Source organism: Carcharhinus amblyrhynchos, chromosome X (genome assembly GCF_965287045.1).
Source record: "Carcharhinus amblyrhynchos chromosome X, sCarAmb.v2.hapA, whole genome shotgun sequence".
In the NCBI taxonomy this organism is placed as follows: Eukaryota; Metazoa; Chordata; class Chondrichthyes; order Carcharhiniformes; family Carcharhinidae; genus Carcharhinus; species Carcharhinus amblyrhynchos.
In genome coordinates, this window is record NC_137359.1 from 4,820,764 (window position 1) to 4,840,656 (window position 19,893).

General features: G+C 42.2%; 1 protein-coding gene and 1 non-coding gene across 4 annotated transcripts in view; one reads left to right on the forward strand and one right to left on the reverse strand.

Annotated features, from left to right (window-relative positions):
- The window catches only part of LOC145362058 (arf-GAP with GTPase, ANK repeat and PH domain-containing protein 1-like), a 181,620-nt gene that overhangs the window by 68,568 nt on the left and 93,159 nt on the right, over window positions 1–19,893 (reverse strand). For all 3 annotated transcript variants that reach the window (XM_080218110.1, XM_080218111.1, XM_080218112.1), the window contains exons 2-3: window positions 12,327–12,385; window positions 9,304–9,391 (exon numbers count right to left, since the gene is read on the reverse strand). In XM_080218110.1, the coding sequence (XP_080074236.1) occupies window positions 9,304–9,391; window positions 12,327–12,385 (147 nt within the window). The remainder of the gene's footprint in view (window positions 1–9,303; window positions 9,392–12,326; window positions 12,386–19,893) is intronic.
- On the forward strand, window positions 1,981–2,172 carry LOC145362077 (U2 spliceosomal RNA). The gene has a single exon (XR_013889929.1). It is a non-coding gene; the product is annotated as a U2 spliceosomal RNA (small nuclear RNA).

Below are 19,893 nucleotides of genomic sequence, written 5' to 3' on the forward strand. Positions count from 1 at the left end.
TGGGTCCTCTGCTATTTGTCATTCTTATCAAAGAGGAGGGGGCTGAAGGGTGGGTTAGTAAATTTGCTGATGACACCAAGATTGGTGGAGTAGTGGATGAGGTGGAGGGCTCTTGCAGGCTGCAAAGAGACATTAATAGGGTGCAGAACTGGGCCAAAAAGTGGCAGATGGAGTTTAACCCTGATAAGTGCGAGGTGATTCATTTTGATAGGAGAAACTTGAATACGAATTTCAGAGTCAACAGCAGGGTTCTGAGGAATGTGGAGGAACAGAGAGATCTTGGGGTTCACATCCACAGAACTCTGAAGGTTGCCACTCAAGTGGATAGAGCTGTGAAGAAGGCTTATAGTGTGTTAGTGTTTATTAACAGGAGGTTTGAGTTTAAGAGCCGTGGGGTTATTCTGCAACTATACAGGACCTTGGTGAGACCACATTTGGAATATTGTGTGCAGTTCTGGTGACCTCACTATAAGAAGGATGTGGAAGCATTGGAGAGAGCGCAGAGGAGATTTACCAGGATGCTGCCTGGTTTGGAGGGTAGGTCTTATGAGGAAAGGTTGAGGGAGCTGGGGCTTTTCTCTTTAGACTGGAGGAGGATGAGAGGCGACTTAATAGAGGGTTATAAGATGATGAGGGGGATAGATAGAGTGGACGTTCAGAGACTATATCCTTGGGTGGATGTAGCTGTTACTAGGGGGCATAACTATAAGGTTCATGGTGGGAGATATAGGAGGGATGTCCAAGGTAGATTCTTCACTCAGTGGTTGGGGTGTGGAATAGACTGCCTGCTGTGATAGTGGAGTCAGACACTTTAGGAACCTTCAAGCGGTTATTGGATAGGCACATGGAGCACACCAGAATGATAGGGAATGATAGGAAGTGGGATGGCTTAATCTTGGTTTTGGACAAAGCTCAGCACAACATCGAGGGCTGAAGGGCTTGCATTGTGCTGTACTGTTCTATGTTCTATTAAATTAAGGCTCCATCTGACAGTTTAGGTGGACAGAAAAGATCCTGTGTCACTGTTTGAACAGCAGAAGGAATTTTCCCGTGTCCAAGCCAAAATTTATCCTTCAACTTTGCTTGTCTCCTTAAGGGGCTGTCTCTTGCTTGGGTATAGGCTCCAATAGCCCTCTGCTACCTTGCTCAAGTGGCCAGCCTTGACATGTAAATTTCGAAAGCCAGTCTTGGGAAGCTGTTTGACCATGAGGAACATGCCCACTCCTCACCTCATCGAACATAAGCACATGAAGATTTTGCCGCTGCAGTCAGGGCTGAGATCCCTGACTCTGACAAAGGATTATCCATCATCTAGCTTTGAAACATTGTCTCTATTCTCTCCCCACAGGTGCTGTCAGACTGGCTGAGATTTTCCAGCATTTTCTGTTTTTGTCCCTGACTAATGGTTGCCCTCTCCACTGACAATAATTGTACTACATCACTCAAGGTCCAGTGAGCACAGTACACACCAACCTAGGTCCATCCTGATTGGTGTAGGTAAATATCACACAAAGCAGTACATTTACCCACCAAGCTAGGCCCTCATCCTCACTCTGATGTACAATTTTATATCGATAGTTTCCATTAAATGACTGTGAAATTATCTGCAGTATCAAACATAAAGGTTTGCAAACAGACTGCAGAGTCTTCCTTTTTGAAACAGTCATATTGACGTTCTCCGTCTCAGGATCAGAGCTAATTAACAAACACTGCTCTCTGAGAATAGCAATTGATATTAACATGTACATTTAATGAAGAAAAGCTTCACTTTCTGAAGTGTTTCATGGAAGTATTATCCAAAGAATGGTCATCAAGCCAAGGAGATATTTAGGCACAGTTAACCAAAAGCTTGGTCAATCAGACCGCTTTGAAAGATGGTCTTAAAGAGGGTGAGGAAGTGGAGAGGTAGTAGGGAATTTCAGTTAGCATAGCCTAGGTAGCTGAAGGCAGGGCCACCAATGGTGGAGCAAAGGGAGGGATGCTTCTTCTCAGCCTCTTGGCTAAGATCAAGTGTAGTATCGACATGCTGTACTTGGTTGAAGTCATTAGGTTACATTTCAGCTTCTTTTGAAGCAATTTTTTAAAGCGGCATCTTGGCCTTTTGGCTAAGATGCAAATGAGATCAAGCCTTGGAGGAGGAGCTACACCTACTCCAATCAGCTTGGATCATGTAGATCAAGCCCAAGACAGGAGGTGAGAGCCCTGTCTTGTCAGCTTGGATTGGGAATGTCTCAATTTGTTGGGACTCTGAATTGGCTTTAATTTGACTTGATTGGATTGGAATAAAGTTTAAAAAAAAAGGGAGGGATGCACAAGAGGCCAGAGTCAGAGGAACGGTGAGTTTGTTTGACAGGTTGTATGGGTGAGAGGTGGTTAGAGAGATAGAGAGGGTGAGGCCATGTTGAAATTTAAATGCTTCAATGAGGATTGGGGAGCAGAGGCCAGGATAGGTGAGGGAATAGGATATGGGAGAAAAATTTAGGATGTGGAAGTTTATGCAGGGTGGAGGATAAAAGGCCAGCCAGGAGAGAATTGAGTCAAATCTTTAAACGACAATTATGAGAATTTCAGTGATAGATAGGCTAAGGCTGGGTTGGAGCTAGGTGATATTATGGAGGTAGAAGTAGGACTTTGTGATGGAAAGAATATGTGGTCAGGAGTTGAGCTCAGGGTTGAATAGGCCTTTGATATTGCAAACAGTCAACTGGAGTCTGGAGTTGCTGGCAAGAGTATGGAGTTTGTGGTGGGAATCAAAGACACTGGCTGCAGTCATCCAATAGTTTAGCTGGAGGAACCTGGAGTTCACACAAACTGGACATCAGACAAAGAGCCTAAGAACACAGAGGCAGAGAAGTGATGGAAAGAGAGAGTTGGGTATAGTTTGTGTGTGTGAAAGTTGACCCCACATCTGCAGTTGACGTAGCCAAGGGGCAGCACGTGGGGGAGGGAGAGAGCCAAAGGCTCAGCAGCTAACGAGTGGGAATCCAGTAACTCATTATTTTGAACCCCTGCCCCCGTGAAATAATAAAAATCATCACCAATGCTTCTGATCTTTTAAATCAAATAAAAAATTGACCTTTTTGTCACACAATAGATTAACACGATCACAAGCGTCTAGAGTGTCTTAGTTACACATCAAATGCGTTTTGCAGTAATTGCACAAGATGTTAAAACTGTCACCATTTGATGAAAAGGATCCATGCAGGCCACGCCAAAAATACAGCCCTGAAACAACTAGGTATGTATCAAACAGCTGGGCTACAAACGACTGCTGTGGTGGGACCACATCCTGTTAAGAGCACGGCACAGGCGTGAGCCTGTTTAACCGCATCCTGTGGAAGCAAAGCAGTCTTTCTGAAAAATCAATGTTCACTTTATAAACGGGGAATATTTCACTCAGTTCTTCCAGGAAAATATAATTGAAAAAAGAAACACACACACACAGTTAACTATGACAACTACTTCCAACCATGAAGATGCCTTTTAAAATATCCTCTGTTGGTCATATTGAATAGAGCCTTTATATTACTCAGGACCACTTTAAATAATTGTTCTTTCTACTTCCATTTCTGGTGCTCTGGATCTGCTCTCAGCTGTGAACAAAAATGTATTTTTTTAGTCCCATTAAATATGGGACACAAAGCTGCCAAGCTGTCCTGGAGTCTCCAAAAGTTCAAGATGAATTCCCCTGGATGCTGGTGAATGGACCCAGGGCAAAGATCACCAGGGCATTGGAAATAATGGTGTTCTCAATTTTTTTTTAAAAAACAATACCGTTTATCAGTTATAGAAAAACACGGAAGATATAAAGCAAAGACTGTTGGACTGGATCAGATGGTTGAAGATGGGAGGTTATGCAATAAAAATTCCAGGAATACATCCCAGCCGAATTGGCAACCCCTGTGATACTGAGTGACAGAGTCCAGGAAGATTGGAAATGGTGTGTGCTGCAAGGAGAACTTCAATGGTAAAAGTTGTGGTGGTGGAGGTAGGGGGGTGTTAGTCTCCGTACTTAAATAACCAGCTAACAATCATTTGTTTTGGAGACTATCATGATAAATTAAATCCTGATCTCCTCTAATATTCACATACACCTAGTTTCCAGCAGGAATCACTGAATGGCAAACTGGGTTGATCTTCCCCCTCCCAAAGCCAAAAAGCACCAGAGTCCTGGGTGAGCAATTATGGCCACAAATTTCCATTTTCTGTTGTTGCAAATTTGAATGCGAGTTTAATGAAGGCAGCTTCCTGATTTTGTGTCAGCAATGGCTCAGTGGGTTGCACTCATGCCTCGGAGACAGAAGTTTATGGTTTTGAGTACCAATACAGAGATTTGAGCACAATAATCTAGGTTGACACTCCTTGTGCAGTACTGAAAGAGTGCTACACTGTTCAAATGTGGTGTTAAACCAAGGTCCTACTAGCCCTGTCAGGTGGACAAAGAAGAAAGCAGGGAGTTCTCTGCAGTGTTGGAGTCAATATTTATCCCTCGACCAACAATTATCTGGTCATTCTCACATTTGAGGTTTGTGGAAACTTGCTGTGCAGAAATTAGCTATCTTGTTTCCTACATTACAACAGTGACTATACTTCGAAAAGGACTTAATTGGCTGGAAAGTGCTTTGAGGCATCCTGAGGTTGTGAAAGGCACTTTCTTTTTGTTTGGTTCCAAAAATATTTGCAACTATTGAACCAAATTTTCTGTGCTCCCCCCCATCAAAACTGCAAACGTTCACATCTCATTATGCATGACATAGTCTACCACCACATTAATCACTTCCTTCAATATCAAGATAGATTAACTTTTTTGCTATTTTAACATTTGACACTTCCAATCAGCTATGTTTAAAATAGATGGGCCTGAGTTTTGCAGTGGCAGAGTTATTTCGGCAATGTTCTTTTGCTGCCACTGATAAATCAGTTGTAATTATAATGATTGTCTATAGGAGGTAAAAGCCTGATGCCATTTAATTTAACCCACAGTGGTTTGTCTGAGTCTTCTGTCGGTTTTTTTATTCCAGAATTTAAAACAGGACAACCAAATTGGAATCAGGAGCCTAACCTTTAACTCCAGGAAACCAGCAGACTGTCCGATGCCTTACCATGCCCTGGAGCAAAGAGCTTAGAAGGTTTTAAATGCCCTGACCTTGTTCCCATATTAAAACAAAAGGACTTGCATTTATTCAGCACCTTTCACCAAGTCAGGATGTCCCAATGTGTTTTAGTCAATGAAGTACTTTTGAAGCACAGTCACTGTTGTAGGAAAGCAGCCAATTTGTATACAGCGAGATCCCACAAACTTCAATATGATAATGGCCAGGTAATCTGTTTTTAGGTGTTGATTGAGGGATAAATATTGGCCAGGATACCAAGGAGAACTCCCTCCACCAGAGGGGGCAGACTAATAATCTGGTCATGCAACTCATTGAAGTTTGTGACCCACTACCATCAGAGGTTTTGTAACTTGATATAGATCAAGACTCAATTCAGAGATATGTCTGCCCTATATGGCTGCGTACCGCACTGTAGGAAAAGAGCTCTGCTTGCCATGGACAGTGAGTTCACAAACACACCTATTGAGTGAATTTATGACACGGCAGCCAATCCAAATCTTTCTCCCATTATATGGGCAAGATATTTTGATTAGCAGTTTTCACATAAATAGCCAGAATCAATTCCCAAAACACAGGCTAAAATTCCAGAACCCCATTTGAAAAGAAACAGAATTTAACTTATTCACTAGCTGTACATCTATGTCCCTGGAAATGGTAATAAAAAGAAAAAAATCTTTGTTGAAGTGAAGTGCATTTTTGCAGGGAAATTATCCATTGGCTGCTCCTGGTATCTTATGCTAAGACCTTATTTGGGTGGTTCTATATTCCTGCGGGCTATTAGCCTATTAGCTGTCAGTGACTTTTAGGAATCAATTTAGCCAGCAGTAGGGATTTGAGAGACACTGAGAATGTCTCCATAGAGTCAGAGAGGTTTACAGCATAGAAACAGGCCCTTCAGCCCAACTTGTCCATGCTTTTTTTTAAAAACCACTAAGCTAATCCCAATTGCCCACATTTGGCCCATATCCCTCCATACCTATCATATCCATGTAACGATCTAAATTCTTTTTAAAAAATAAAATTGTCCCCGCCTCGACTACTACCTCTGGCAGCTCATTCCAGACACTCACCACCCTCTGTGTGAAAAAACAGCCCCTCTGGACACTTTTGTATCTCTCCCCTCTCACCTTAAACCTCTGCCCTCTAGTTTTAGACTCCCCTACCTTTGGGGAAAAGATATTGACTATCTACCTTGTTTATGCCTCTCATTATTTTATAGACCTCTATAAGACCACCCCTCAGCCTCCTACGCTTCAGAGAAAAAAGTCCCAGTCTATTCAGCCTCTCCTTATAACTCAATCCAAGTCCTGGTAGCATCCTAGTAAATTTTTTCTGCGCTCTTTCTAGTTTAATAATATCCTTTCTATAATAGGGTAAACAGAATTGCACTCAGTATTCCAAATGTAGCCTTACCAATGTCTTGTACAACTTCAACAAGACGTCCCAATTCCTGTATTCAATGTTCTGACCGATGAAACCAAGCATGCCGAATGCCGCCTTCACCACTCTGTCCATCTGTGACTCCACTTTCAAGGAGCTATGAACCTGTATCCCTAGATCTCTTTGTTCTGTAACTCTCCCCAATGCCCTACCATTAACTGAGTAAGTCCTGCCCTGGTTCAATCTACCAAAATGCATTACCTTGCATTTGTCTAAATTAAACTCCGTTTATTGGTCTGTTTATTCCATTATGGACCATTTGTGAACAATGTGATCTTGCACTGAGAATTACAAAGTGAAAACAGATAAATGGAAGCTATGCAGCCATGATGTTTCACAGGTCAAGTTCCCAATCGTACAGAGGGAAGGAATACTGAGAGATATTAATCCTAGCTCTTCTATTATACCTCCTGTTGATAATGCATAAGTGGAGCAATTCACCTGTCTTTCCTCTTACATGGGCAACCATGCCTTTTACATATTTTACAGTGGGGGAGGGGGGGATGAAACATAAATACAAATCCAATTGTTAAATGTAATCAACAAGTAATTCTCTGGCATGAAAGGGGCTTTATCTTCATAGAAAAGCTCCTTTGCTTAGCCTAACATGGCTACCTCCATGGCAATGCCACTGAGTGCTTTTCCAGATTGCCTCAGTGTTGTCAGAGCTAACTCTCACTAAATGGTGCATGAACTATAAAGTGAGAGTGAGCTTCAACAATCTTTAGGAAGACCATTCATTTCAAAAGCTCCATTGTGGATTAAACATGAACATCATACACAGACCATTAGTAATCCATTAAGCTTTAATTACTTCCATATTTTAAGACCTGGAGGCCATCAGGGAACAAGCATTCAATAAAAATGCATTTGGTGGAAGGATCCATTGGTATTTTGAAATATGAGCAGGTGCCATTTGAGCCCAGCTAACCGAGGAATAGCCTCATGAAGAATACTAAAGCTGAATTGATTAAGCATCAAATTTGATTAGTTATTGACCACTGTTAACAGATTGGCGTTTTCTGTGCTACATCATTCTCTGATAAAGTGATTCCAATGCCTCAGTCCAACTGGACTTTCTGGGTGCAATGTGGCTTCAGAAAACCCTCAACCATCAAGATACACAAATCTGGGGTGTTTCCCTGGGCCCTGTTTGAGGATGCTACAAGCTCCACCTGCCCACCACAAACTGGCATTGTGGTGCTGCATCGCCCAGCTGTTAAATCTTCCCAATTCCCTTCCTCTCTGTGGAGAAGAGCAGCTGATCCTAATTCTACAAACTTCCTCCTTGGTATGACAGAGCATTATTACCTCATTGTGTTATTCTTTTAAAAACAGCATCTTTTTTAGTTCTTGTTAACATCTGAAGGGGAAACAGATTTCAGGACAGCTGTGTGAATTAGAGTTGGTGAACCTCCAGGATTGTCGTGGAGGCTCCAGAATGAAATATTATTTTACTGGACACTGCAGTGAGCAACCCCAGAGACCAATCAATCAGACAGGTATTCGAAAATATTTGTATTTCTTTGAACACTTTTGTTTTTTAGTGAGGAAAATATTGGTGATGGTTCTGGCCATAGCAGGACATGAGGGATGAAAGTTCCAGGAATGGGCAACTTTAAAACTTTGTTCAGAAAATCAACTGCCCACAGATTGAGAACAGAGAATAACTCAAATCCTGAGCTTTTTTTTTGTGTGATTTGAATCCCACTCATTTGAGGCTTCCCCTGAACAGAATCCTAAAATGTTCAGACTGACGGGTTTATTTTACTCAATTACTAGAGGATCTCTTGTGGCATTGTTCAGGTTGAGTTGGAGGATCAGCTGGTTTACAACAGGAGTATTGTACCCCATAAATCTTCCCGTTAGACTCGCCAAGGAAGGTCCACAACTGGCCAACAGGGCAGAAGAACACAAACCATGGGATGCACAATTCAGCCATTGCTCCTTGTAAAATTTCATTGTTGCGCACAGCCAGTTTTTCCTATAGATGATATCTTTAGATTTCTTTGTACAACTGCATATGTGGGGTACTTAACACAGAACAAGGCCTGCATGGTACCTTTCAGGTTGCTGCACAGGCATGCAATGGAAACACTGGGAATGACTGTTCAGCTCATCAAGTTCATTCCCTTCCACACTATGAACCTTTTGTGCACTCTTTTGCACTCCTTCATTTTGCTGAGGAAATGTCCCATTACTATTCCACAATGAACCTTAAGGTATTGGAATAAAGCCCAGAAGATTCAGCAATTCCAATTTCTCTATTATGCTGATTCCTTCACCTCCAGCAGTGGGGGAGCCATTAAGTCCCATATAGGTATTTCATCATCTCAGTCTATACCTAGGCCAATAATCCATTGTTGCAAACAAGATATTGTCCAGTTCATTTTTGAAGTTAATCAGGTTCACTTTGATAACTGTGATCGAAAGTGTCCTCCACAGATCAACGAGTATGGTAGAATTTCTTTTCATCTCTGATCTCACTTGATACACTCGGAAAATAGAAACCAGTGACATGACTTGTATTTTGACCCATTTGCTACTGAGCAAATTTTACAATGTAATACTGCTTTCATTCAAAAGAAGTTATTATGTTTTGCATCATTCATAACACATATGGCCTGCCCACTTTAATACAGAATATCCCAGAAGTGGCCTATATTTATAGCTGTGCCCTGGAATTGCAGCCTTAGTTCACATGAAGCACTAGAACTCATGAGGAACCTTAAGGAATTATAGTGCTCACCTTCCGGAGACTCATCCCGGACGTAGGTGCCAGTCAGATATCGATGTATGAGTGCAGACTTCCCACTGCGCAGACTGCCAACCAATCCCTTCAAAGAAACCAAGACATCACAGAGTTTCCCGTTCACATTTGTTTGATTCACAAAAATGCAACTAGATCAGACAGGACATAACTAGGAAGAAACATCAAACACACTGGAGCTTTTTTTCTCAAGAATAGAAAAGGCTAAGCTGGGTGATCTGGTTGAGGACTTTAAAAATACAAAAGGGTTTGATGGAGTCAATGTTGCGAAGACGTTTCTACTTGAGGAGTGGAGCAGACCAGCACAAGGGGGCCGCAAATTTAGGACAGTCACTAATAAATCTAATAGGGAATTCAGGAGAAACCTCTTTACCTGGAAAGTAGCAAGAATGTGAAACTCACTACCACAGGGAGCGGTCAAGATGAATAGCATTGGTACATTTAAGGGGGAAGCTGGATAAACACGAGGAAGAAACAGAAGGATGTGGTAATAAATGTGAGATGGGATGGGGGGAGGCTCATCCTAGTTGGTTCAAACGGCCTGTTTCTGTGTTGAGGACTCTATGTAATGGTGTGATCTTGTTTCTATCTTCTTTCTTCACTGTGTCCACTGCAGACCTTGAAAAGGATCTCTACCGGACGGAGGTTTTGATTCAAATCTCAGGTGCAGACCATAAATACCTTATCAGGCCACCAGAGGGGTCACAGTTGCTGAGACCAGCTGGGGATATCAGTTTTATCCTGCTAGTCTAAGTTGTAAACATCACCAACATGCACTATCTAGTGGCCTGGCTAAGAACAAAGCAAAGCTCAGTCAGCATGGCCATCCTCTGGGATATATTGCTGAGCCACCTGAAAACAGAGTGTTGACTCCAGCAGACAGCATTTATGTCATAACTGCTAAAATTATACAGCCACATATCTCTACACAGGGCTGTTGTCCAAGACTGGATTGCTCAATTAGTTAAACTCTGGACTCAAAGCAAAACCTACTGGATTCAAATCCTGGCATGGTTCAATCTTCTGAAATGATATCATGCCTTACTGAGTGTGGGAGCAAACAGGAGTATGCAGTGTCTCCTGATCGTCAACAGAAACAGGAATCAGCATCAGGCTCAAAATGGCATGTGAGCAACTTCTTACAGTCTATATTCATGACTTGGATGAAGGGACAGACTGTATTGTGGCCAAATTTGCTGACGATACAAAGATAGATTGGAAAGCAGTTTGTGAGGAGATACAGGATCGGCAAAGGAATATAGATAGATTGAATGGGCAAAAATTTGGCAGATGGCATATGTGGGAAAACGTGAGGTCGTCCACTTTGGCAAGAAGAGAAGAACAGCTATTTCAATGGAGGGTGACTGTGAATGTTACAGTATAGAGGAAAATCTGCTCAAAGACAGAGAGCTTGGTCACATCCTGCTGAACTCTCTCAACTCTCTGGTAGGCTGTTTTGTGTCACACACACTAGGGACAGAGAGTTTGCTCATAAGATAAGAAATAGGAGCAGGAGTAGACCACTCAGCCCATCGGGCCTGCTCCACCATTCAATAAAATCATGGCTGATTTGATTGTGGTCTTAATTCGACTTTCCTGCCTGCCTGCCTTGTCAATGTAACTCAAGCTTCAATATATTCACTGAACCAGCTTCCACTGCTCTCTGGGAAAGAGAATTCCTCAGACTAACCACCCTCAAAAGAAATTCCTCCTCTATCTCCATCTTCAATATGAAACCCCTTATTCTGAAATTGTCCCCCTAGTTTTAGATCCCCCTGTTACTCAGGATAAGTGGTTGAAGTGCAAGAATCACTTCACACTGGTCTTTTTGGTTCAAGCTATTTTATTGCAAGTCTCTTCCTCCGAGCTGTTGGCCAACAAGGAGCTTAAACTAGCAAAGCGTTGCAGCTGTTTCTATTTGTAACACGATCAATGTCACAGGTTTTACTAGCAATTCTCTTAACAAGGTAGTTGCACACACTGTTAACACCTTCTGTGCCCACTGAGCACCACAGGGACTGGGGTGCATTATTGACCCTCTTTAATCATATTTTGATTTGATGTTTTAAGTTTCCTTTCCACTTTGTCCTTTGTTTCAGGCGGTTCCCCTCCTTTCGGGAGCTGACATTTTAATTTGTCCCTTTGTTAATTTGGTTTAATTTATTTGGTTGACCAAAAAAAAGTTAGGTGCATATTCTGATCAGTAAGTAATACATTGACTTCCCCACAAGGGGAACATCCTCTCAGCATCTATCCTGTCAAGCCCTCCCTTCCCCCATCCACCCCCAGCCCCCTCAGAATCTTGTATGTTTCAATGAGATCACTTCTCTTTCTAAACGCCAATGAATTTTGGCCCAACCTGCTCAATCCTTCCTGAGAGGACAATTCCCCCATCTCAGGAATCAGCCCAGTGAAACTATCCAAACTGCTCCCAATGCAAATATGTTTCTCTGTTAAGTAAGGAGACCAAAACTGTACACAGTACTGAGGTGTGATCTCACCAATGTCCTCTACAATTTTAGCAAGATGTGACCAAGTTTTCTGAGCTTTGTGACACTTGTGGGCAGATTTACAGAATATACATCCCTTTTCATCTATAGATACATCTGATCATGTTGATTTACTATCATATTGTCATACTGGCTGTAGTAAATAAACCAAAGAGAGCAATAACAAAAATCAATCATCATGACAAAATACTACTTGTTGCATTGGCGCAAGTAGTAACGTATGTTTGGGAGGGGGGGGTGGTATGGTTAAGGTACAAGTTCCTGCCATTAGAATGATTATATAAGCTGTCCAAGCCTCAATCTCAAGTTTCATAGATGACACATGAACTCAGATTGTAATGTTCACTCAGCCATTTCTTACTCTGTATTTAGCACACTGTGTATTTCACAGCAGATATGTCTCAGAAACAAGGGCATAAACCAGGTACCACAGTTATAGTGAAAATTACAGTTGTTGCGCTCATGACTGAAGCAACAAATAGGCAAACTTACCAACCGGAGCTCTGGGACTGAGCGGCTTAGCGTCCACTCTTGGCTGTTCACAAAAGCCTCTGAGAAAAAAGTAAGATAAAGGAAGTCAGCAGTGAAAATATAGAGAAATATTCAATTTAACATGCAGCGGGGGGAGGGGAGAGATGTCTCCTGCTCATGTCGGGAACTGCATTTAAAAGGATTAGCCCAGCCTATATCCTAGAGTATGACAATACAGAATTGGGGAATTTACCCCCAAATCATTTCTGTAGTTACCTTTAATTCTTCCCTCATCACTTTTCAACAATGTCCTGTAAAACATGACAGCTTTATTTTGCAGATTAACTTCACAATGAATCTGAGAACAATCTAGTGTGTAAAGTCACAAATGACACATTTTGATCACATGTTCAAGCGATACACTGATCTGTTTAGTAGTATTGAGCAACTGCACCAACACAAAGGAGCATGGGTAACTCCGCTGCCATTTTGATGTGATGCCAGACTCCATACAAGTATGATGAGTCAGAATTTAACAGCGCGTGAGATTGGTCATACATGTCACACAATAGCACTTGTTAAGAGCACAGCTGAAGGTAAATGCCAGGCTATTCCAAATCCCAGAAAGGGAACGTTAAACACTTGCCCTCAATTGTACTTTGGTATTATGTGAAGAAAGCTTTGAAAACCAGAGCATGATGGCCCAAATAAATGTTAATTAAACATTGAAGATGTGCAGGTTAAGTTGATTGGCCATGCTAAATTGCCCCTTAGTATCCCGGGATGCGTAGGTTAGAGGGATTAGCAGGGTAAATATGTGGGTTACGGGAATAGGGCCTAGGTGGAATTGTTGTCAGTGCAGACTCAATGGGCCAAATGGCCTCCTTCTGCACTGTAGGAAATCTATGAGTCTATGAAATAATGAAATATACAACAAGTCAACTAGAAGTACAGTTAACTAACTCAATGGCTATACACAGTGTCCCTAAATTTACCAAGTTCTAAACCCCTTTATTTCTCTAATCTCAGAGCTATTCCTCCCCAAATGACATCCTATAGGGTTTTAAAACTATGGGCAAAATCTAGTCATAGTTACCACACCCAGCACTTGTATCATTTGGGGTTACTTTTGACACAGGGGAGAACAATTGGTTATTCAAGTAAGCTTCTCCATAGACACAGGTGCTGGGAGTACAAACTGCTTTTCCTGTCGTGGGCTGAGGTCTCAAAACAGCTGATCTGCATAGGTTGAAATTGATGTGGATTTGCCGACATTGGACCGGGATAAACACAGTAAGAAGTCTCACAACACAAGTTTTAAGTCCAACAGGTTTATTTGATAGCAAACACCACTAGCTTACGGGGCTCTGCCCCTTCATCAGGAGAGTGGGAGTTCTGATCACAAACAGGACATATAAAGGCACACACTCAATTTACAGAATACTGATTAGAATGCAAGTCTTTACAGCTAATCAAGTCTTAAACGTGGAGACAATGTGAGTGGAGAGAGCATTAAGCACAGGTTAAAGAGATGTGTATTGTCTCCAGACAGGACAGTTAGTGAGATGTTGCAAGCCCAGGCAAGTCATGGGGGTTACAGATAGTGTGACATGAACCCAAGATCCCGGTTGAGGCCGTCCTCATGTGTGCGGAACTTGGCTATCAGTCTCTGCTCAGCGACTGCACTGTCGTATGTCATGAAGGCCGTCTTGGAGAATGTTTACCCGAAGATCAGAGGCCCCATCTCACTTACTCTCTGTTCACATACAAAATATCACAGGCAGTGACTGGCATTAGAATAATAGTTCCTAGCATTGTGCAACCTCAATCATTACAGGTGTTTGTTCTAGAAGAACTTTTAAAATATGACTATACATTATCACTGTTCTCTGTTGGTTTAGCCCTGCTTATATGTTGTAAAAGCTTTGCTCTGCTTTACCCACTCTGATCCAATGCTAACAGTTTCTCTCTTGTACCCATTCAAAAGTGGACTACCTGCTTGCTCACATTCGTTATTTCAAACCAAAAAGAACCATCTAGGGTCAATCTGTATCGAGGCCAGTGCTGCATACTGAGCAGGTATTAAGTTGCTGGCAGGCCTTTTAGATTAATTTTTGCTCTCTCCTGTTTCCAGAAGAAACACGCACTGTTCATTAGAGCCTAAATGTAACATTAGAGGAGCTGCCCTGTGCACTGGCAAGATCAGACCAGTAGGCGCAGTCTTCAATGCTTGACTACACATCTTGGAATAGGCTTTGAGAAGTTTTACTAAGTCTTTTTATTTCAGTGCAATCCTGGATTTTAACAAATTCAATTGTAACAGTATTCCCTGCCCAGTTTTCTCCTCCTGATTCTTAGCCGGTGGCTTCTGCCAGAATGTTTACATTAGATAAGCACATGATCAGAAAATGTGGTTACTGTCGCAATGAAGGAAACATGGCATCCAATTTTCACATTGCAAGTTCCCACAAACAGCAATGAGATAAATGACCAGATAATCAATTTTAGTGTTGTTGGATGAGGGGTAGATGTTGACAAGGACACTGGAGAGAACATCCTTGCTCTTAAAGGTAGCGGCTGTGGGATCTTTTAAATCCACCAGAGGGGGCCGATGGGGACTCTGTTTAACATCTCATCTTGATATTGCAGCATTCCCTCAGTACTGCACTGGAGTGTCAGCTGGATTACGTGCTCACATCTCCGGAATGAAACTTGAACCCGAAATTCAGACTCAAAGGTGAGATGGCTATGCACTGAACATTATTCAACACAAGAAATGGTAAGGCTTGTGGAACTTTATTCAACAAGGGTGTCAGATCTTGCCCAATGTGAATTTGGCCTGAAGGTCATGATATCTTGAGAAACAGAAACAGCAATTTTAAGACTATTTCCTGTGACTGAACTAGAATCAAGGATTCTCCTACTCCACCGCCTCAGCTCAGCCCCAAACCAAGAGGAGACAATAACACAAGAAATAGGAGCAGGAGTAGACCATACAGCCAGTCAAGCCTCCTCTACCATTCAATACAATCATGGCTGAACTTGGGCTTCAGCTCCATTTACCCGCCCGCTCACCATGTCCCTTAATTCCCTGAGACACCAAAATGTGTCTATCCCAGTCTTCAACGATGAAGTATCCACAACCCTCTGAAGTAGAGAATTCCAAAGAGTCGCAACTGTTTGAGTGAAGCAATTTCTTCTCATCTCAATCCTAAATGATTGGCCCCTTACCCTGAGATTGCATCCCCATGTTTTAAATTCCCCATGAAATAGAGATGCCGGTGTTGGACTGGGGTAAACACAGTAAGAAGTCTCACAGTACCAGGTTTAAGTCCAACCGGTTTATTTGATAGTAATCCCACAAGCTTGTGGGATTACTATCAAATAAACAGGTTGGACTTAAACCTGACGTTGTGAGACTTCTTACTGTATTAAATTCCCCAGCCAAGGGAAAGAACCTCTCAGTATCTACACTATCAAGCCTCTTCAGAATTTTATAGGTTTCAATGGGATTGCCTCCAGAGAATGTAAGCCCAATTTACTCAGCCTCTCATCTTAGGACAACTCCCTCCTCATCCTAGGAACCAATCGAGTGAACTTTTGCTGTACCACCTCCAATGCAAAGATATCTTTTTTTAAATGTGGAGACCAAATCTGCACACAGTATTTCAGGTGTGGTCTCATCAGAACCCTATACAATTGGAGCTAGATCATTGTGAAATTTAATCAATAGTAAAATACATTTATGCTTTCCAACTGGAAGTACTCCATTGATCAAGGAGATATGTCCCAGTAACTCCTCAGGTATCAGACAATGGGATGAAGTGTTTGTATTTCCACTGTAAGTGGCTAGCAATTGCATTATGAGCAGAAACAAGGATTTCTTTTCAGTTGCAAATAAATCAATCAAAATTTGAAAGCGTTCAGTACAATTCGAGCATGCGTGAGCGAACTCCATGACTGTATTTCATAATCTTTAGGGAACAGAGTATGGCAGTGCAATTGAATCCTATTCTTTTAACTGGACCTGAGTCCCAGACAAGCCAAGACTGTTGGGAGGAAAGAATCTATAAGACACAGAAATCATGTGGAAAGAAAATCTCCCCAGAAGTTGAGTGCAGTGGAGGAAATGCTTTAGAAATTGGGACAGACTCTGGGGAACAGTGCTCTACACCCAACCAACACTCTATCTGCTGGGGAGATGGTGGTGAGGTGGTAATGTCACTGGACTAGTAATCCAGAGGCCCAGGCTAATGCTTTGGAGACAGATTCCACCACGGCAGGTGGTGGAATTTAAATTCAATTAATAAGATCTGAAATCAAACTAATCTCAGTAATGGTGACCACAAAACTATCGTTAATTGTGTAAAAATCCATCTGGTTCACTAATATCCTTTGAGGAAATCTGCTGTTCTTACCTGATCTGGCCTACATTGATTCCAGATCCATGGCAATGTGGCTGAGCAAGTGAGTAATGGCCCAGCAAGCCATTCAGTTCCAGGGCTAACATTATCCTTTCCTGGGTTATAGGTAAAGAAATTGAGAGTCCTTGATGTGGACCTTGAGTGGGGATAGCTCCCTCAAAATGGACAATACCTTCAGAAGTCACACACAAAACAACATGCATTTAGTGTGTGCACTGTACCTGATATTAATTTCTATGCCAAGGTGTTTCACTCTTTGATGACCTGGCTTCTGTTCAATATGCAGCTCTCAGATGTGCACAATTGCTCTAAGCATAGAAGTCATCAATTTGAATGCAGTTAACCTGGAAACAAATATTTGCTTTCTTTATGAAAAAGAAAGAACTGCAACATGTCCCCAGTGTGAGTGTGGTTGCAAATTCAGGATTGCAGTTATTTAAAACATTATGAAGCAAATATTTGATGGCACCAGTATGCAGGCCTTAAAACAGGTAGAAGGCTTCCTCTATGCAAGCAGCAAAATCCAATCCATTCTATATACTCCATTTCTTTATAAGAAAATCGCAGAGGAAATATCTCCACCCTGTCTCCATTCACATACAAAATATCACAGGCAGCGGGGGATCAGCTACTGTTATTGTTGCTGCTGACTGCTATCCAGTGAGTGAGAGAAAGCTTATATTCCTCAGAACAATGTAGGTGGGATGACCTATTGGTCACTTGAGCATCCCGGATTTTAATCGCTCCACCATTGGTGGCCGTTGCCCTCAGTTGCTGAGGCCCCAGGATCTGGAATTCCCTTTCTAAACTGCTCTCACTCCCCAAAACCTTAGTGTTTGGTTATCTGTTGTTATCTCATTTTGTGCTGGGTGCCAAATTTTGTTCCCTAAAGCTCTTGTGAAGCACTTTTGAGTGTTTTATTATGTTAAAGGCACTATATAAATGCAAGTTGTCGTTATTTGTCCACCGAGAAACACAGTCAACATATGCTTTGGAAATCAGTCCCACACTAAAAAGCATCTTTGATTTTATATTAGCAACTTCTCTCAGAGATTACACCTTGGATTCGCAAGGCAAGACAACAAAAATGTTCACATCATCACATTGTAGATTCAAATATATTCTCTTTTTTGAGGCAACATAGGAACTGCTTCACTTTAAATTCAAATGACAGTTCTAATAACACAGAAGTGTGCACACTAGGGCTTGCTCATCTGTAGCACTCGACCTAAACTCATGTTATCCACCTGAAAGCCTATAAAGTTAATAGGATCTTCTACTAATGAGATACAATCAGCATCAGACAAGTCTAGTCACCTTCTCAAAAGCAGAAGCATCGAACCGCATACAGAAAGAATGAGCAGTGCCTTGGACACTTTTGAACAAATCAGTGGGATTTATTCAATTTAAAAAACTACGATCATTTTCAGGGTTTGTTTTAACCCAGCCTCCATCAGATTCCTACAGCTCATTCCCAATGATGAGGCTGGCAGGCAGATCCACAATTACAATGAAGTCAGGTATATGGTTCTTGGTCACTGATCCAACATTGCTCTGCAGAGAGAATTACAAGTTACATCTCCAAACGCCACTGACTCAGGCTCTGTAATGCACAGAAAAAAAAACACAGGATCACACAGCACAGGAGGAGGCCATTTAGCTTATCATGCCTGTGTCAGCCCTTTGAAAGAGCACAGATTGTGCTCCACATACCCATTAATTTTACTTGTTTTCATTTTCACATTCCTAATTTTATTTTACAGCGCCCCCCCCTCCTCTCAACCCCACAATGTTCTATTTTTTCGAGAGCTACTTAATGCTGAGTACTAACGAGAATTTATGAACCCCCTCCCATTTAAATTCCAATAGATGGCTCCTTCAATCCATCACATTTCTTCCCCCTTCTGTTAACAAGTTTACTCTGATAGTAGTTCGCAGCCCTTCTACTGCTGAGAGGCACACTTCCCACTATCTCAGGCTAAGATCTGCTAACCTAGGGACGAAACCTGTGACTTGCTGGACCCGAGTTCAGTTCTGGCTTTGGGTAATTGTCTGTGTGGAGTTTGCACTTTCTCCCCGTATCTGCAGGGGTTTCCGGTTTCCTCCCACAGTCCAAAGATGCGCGGGTTAGGTTGATTAGACATGTTAAACTGCCCCTCGTGTCAGGGGGATTAGCAAAGTAAAAGTGTGGGGTTACGGGAAAAGGACCTGGGTTGGTTGTGGTCGGTACAGACTCAATGGGACGAAAGGCCTCCTTCTGTACTGTAGGGGTCCTACGATTCTATTCTATGCACTCATCAGGATATTCACAAAAACACATTAGAAGGGAAATCAATAAATTTATACTGTACAAGAAGAGTGCAGATTGGGCACTCTCTTCTCAATTGGTATAAATTTGACTTCCCTTTAGTGGCTTTCAGCAAAAATATTCATTTCAAAAGGCACCACTGTTCACCTATTTAATGAAGGCAGTGTAAATATTCAAGCTCCCAAATTGCCACAGCCAAAAACCCTTTTTTCATTTGTGTGTGTGCAGAAAAAAAATTCTACCCTGAATAAGTTCAAACAGCAAGTAGCCGAGTCACAGAAACCAGCAAGTTGTAGGTTCACTCCCCACTCCAATACTAAGTTAACAGATCCCAGCTTGGGGCAGAGGGGAAAACTGCTAACAGCTTGCCCCAAATCCTCTCTTGGAGAAATCCAGCCAAAGTTCTTGCTTCTGATCATGCTCCTGATAGGTGTGGGCTGGACGAGGATGGGATCAAGTGAGAGAAAGGGCAGGAAGACATTTTGCTGCTGGGGGAGGGGATAGCAATTGCTTGGTGCAACTCATTTTCAAACCCAACAATTCGCCAGGCAATCCATTCACAGCCATACAGATGATACTGAGAGAAGGTCAGGCAGCATCACAGGGGCAGGGAGATCATCTTGAGCTACTCCCATGCATCCTACTAGTGCAGGGTCATAGAATCTCAATCTTAGACAATCCCTCAGGGTTGAGGATTACTTGCTTCCACATTAAAAATGAATACTCAGATGGCTGTAGGTCAATGCGTGACCTACAGTCTCTGTCACAGGTGGGGCAGACTGTGGTTGGAGGAGTGGGTGGTAGGGTGTCTCTATTCACTATCAATGCTTGGCTCCAGTTTGCTTTCGGCGATGAA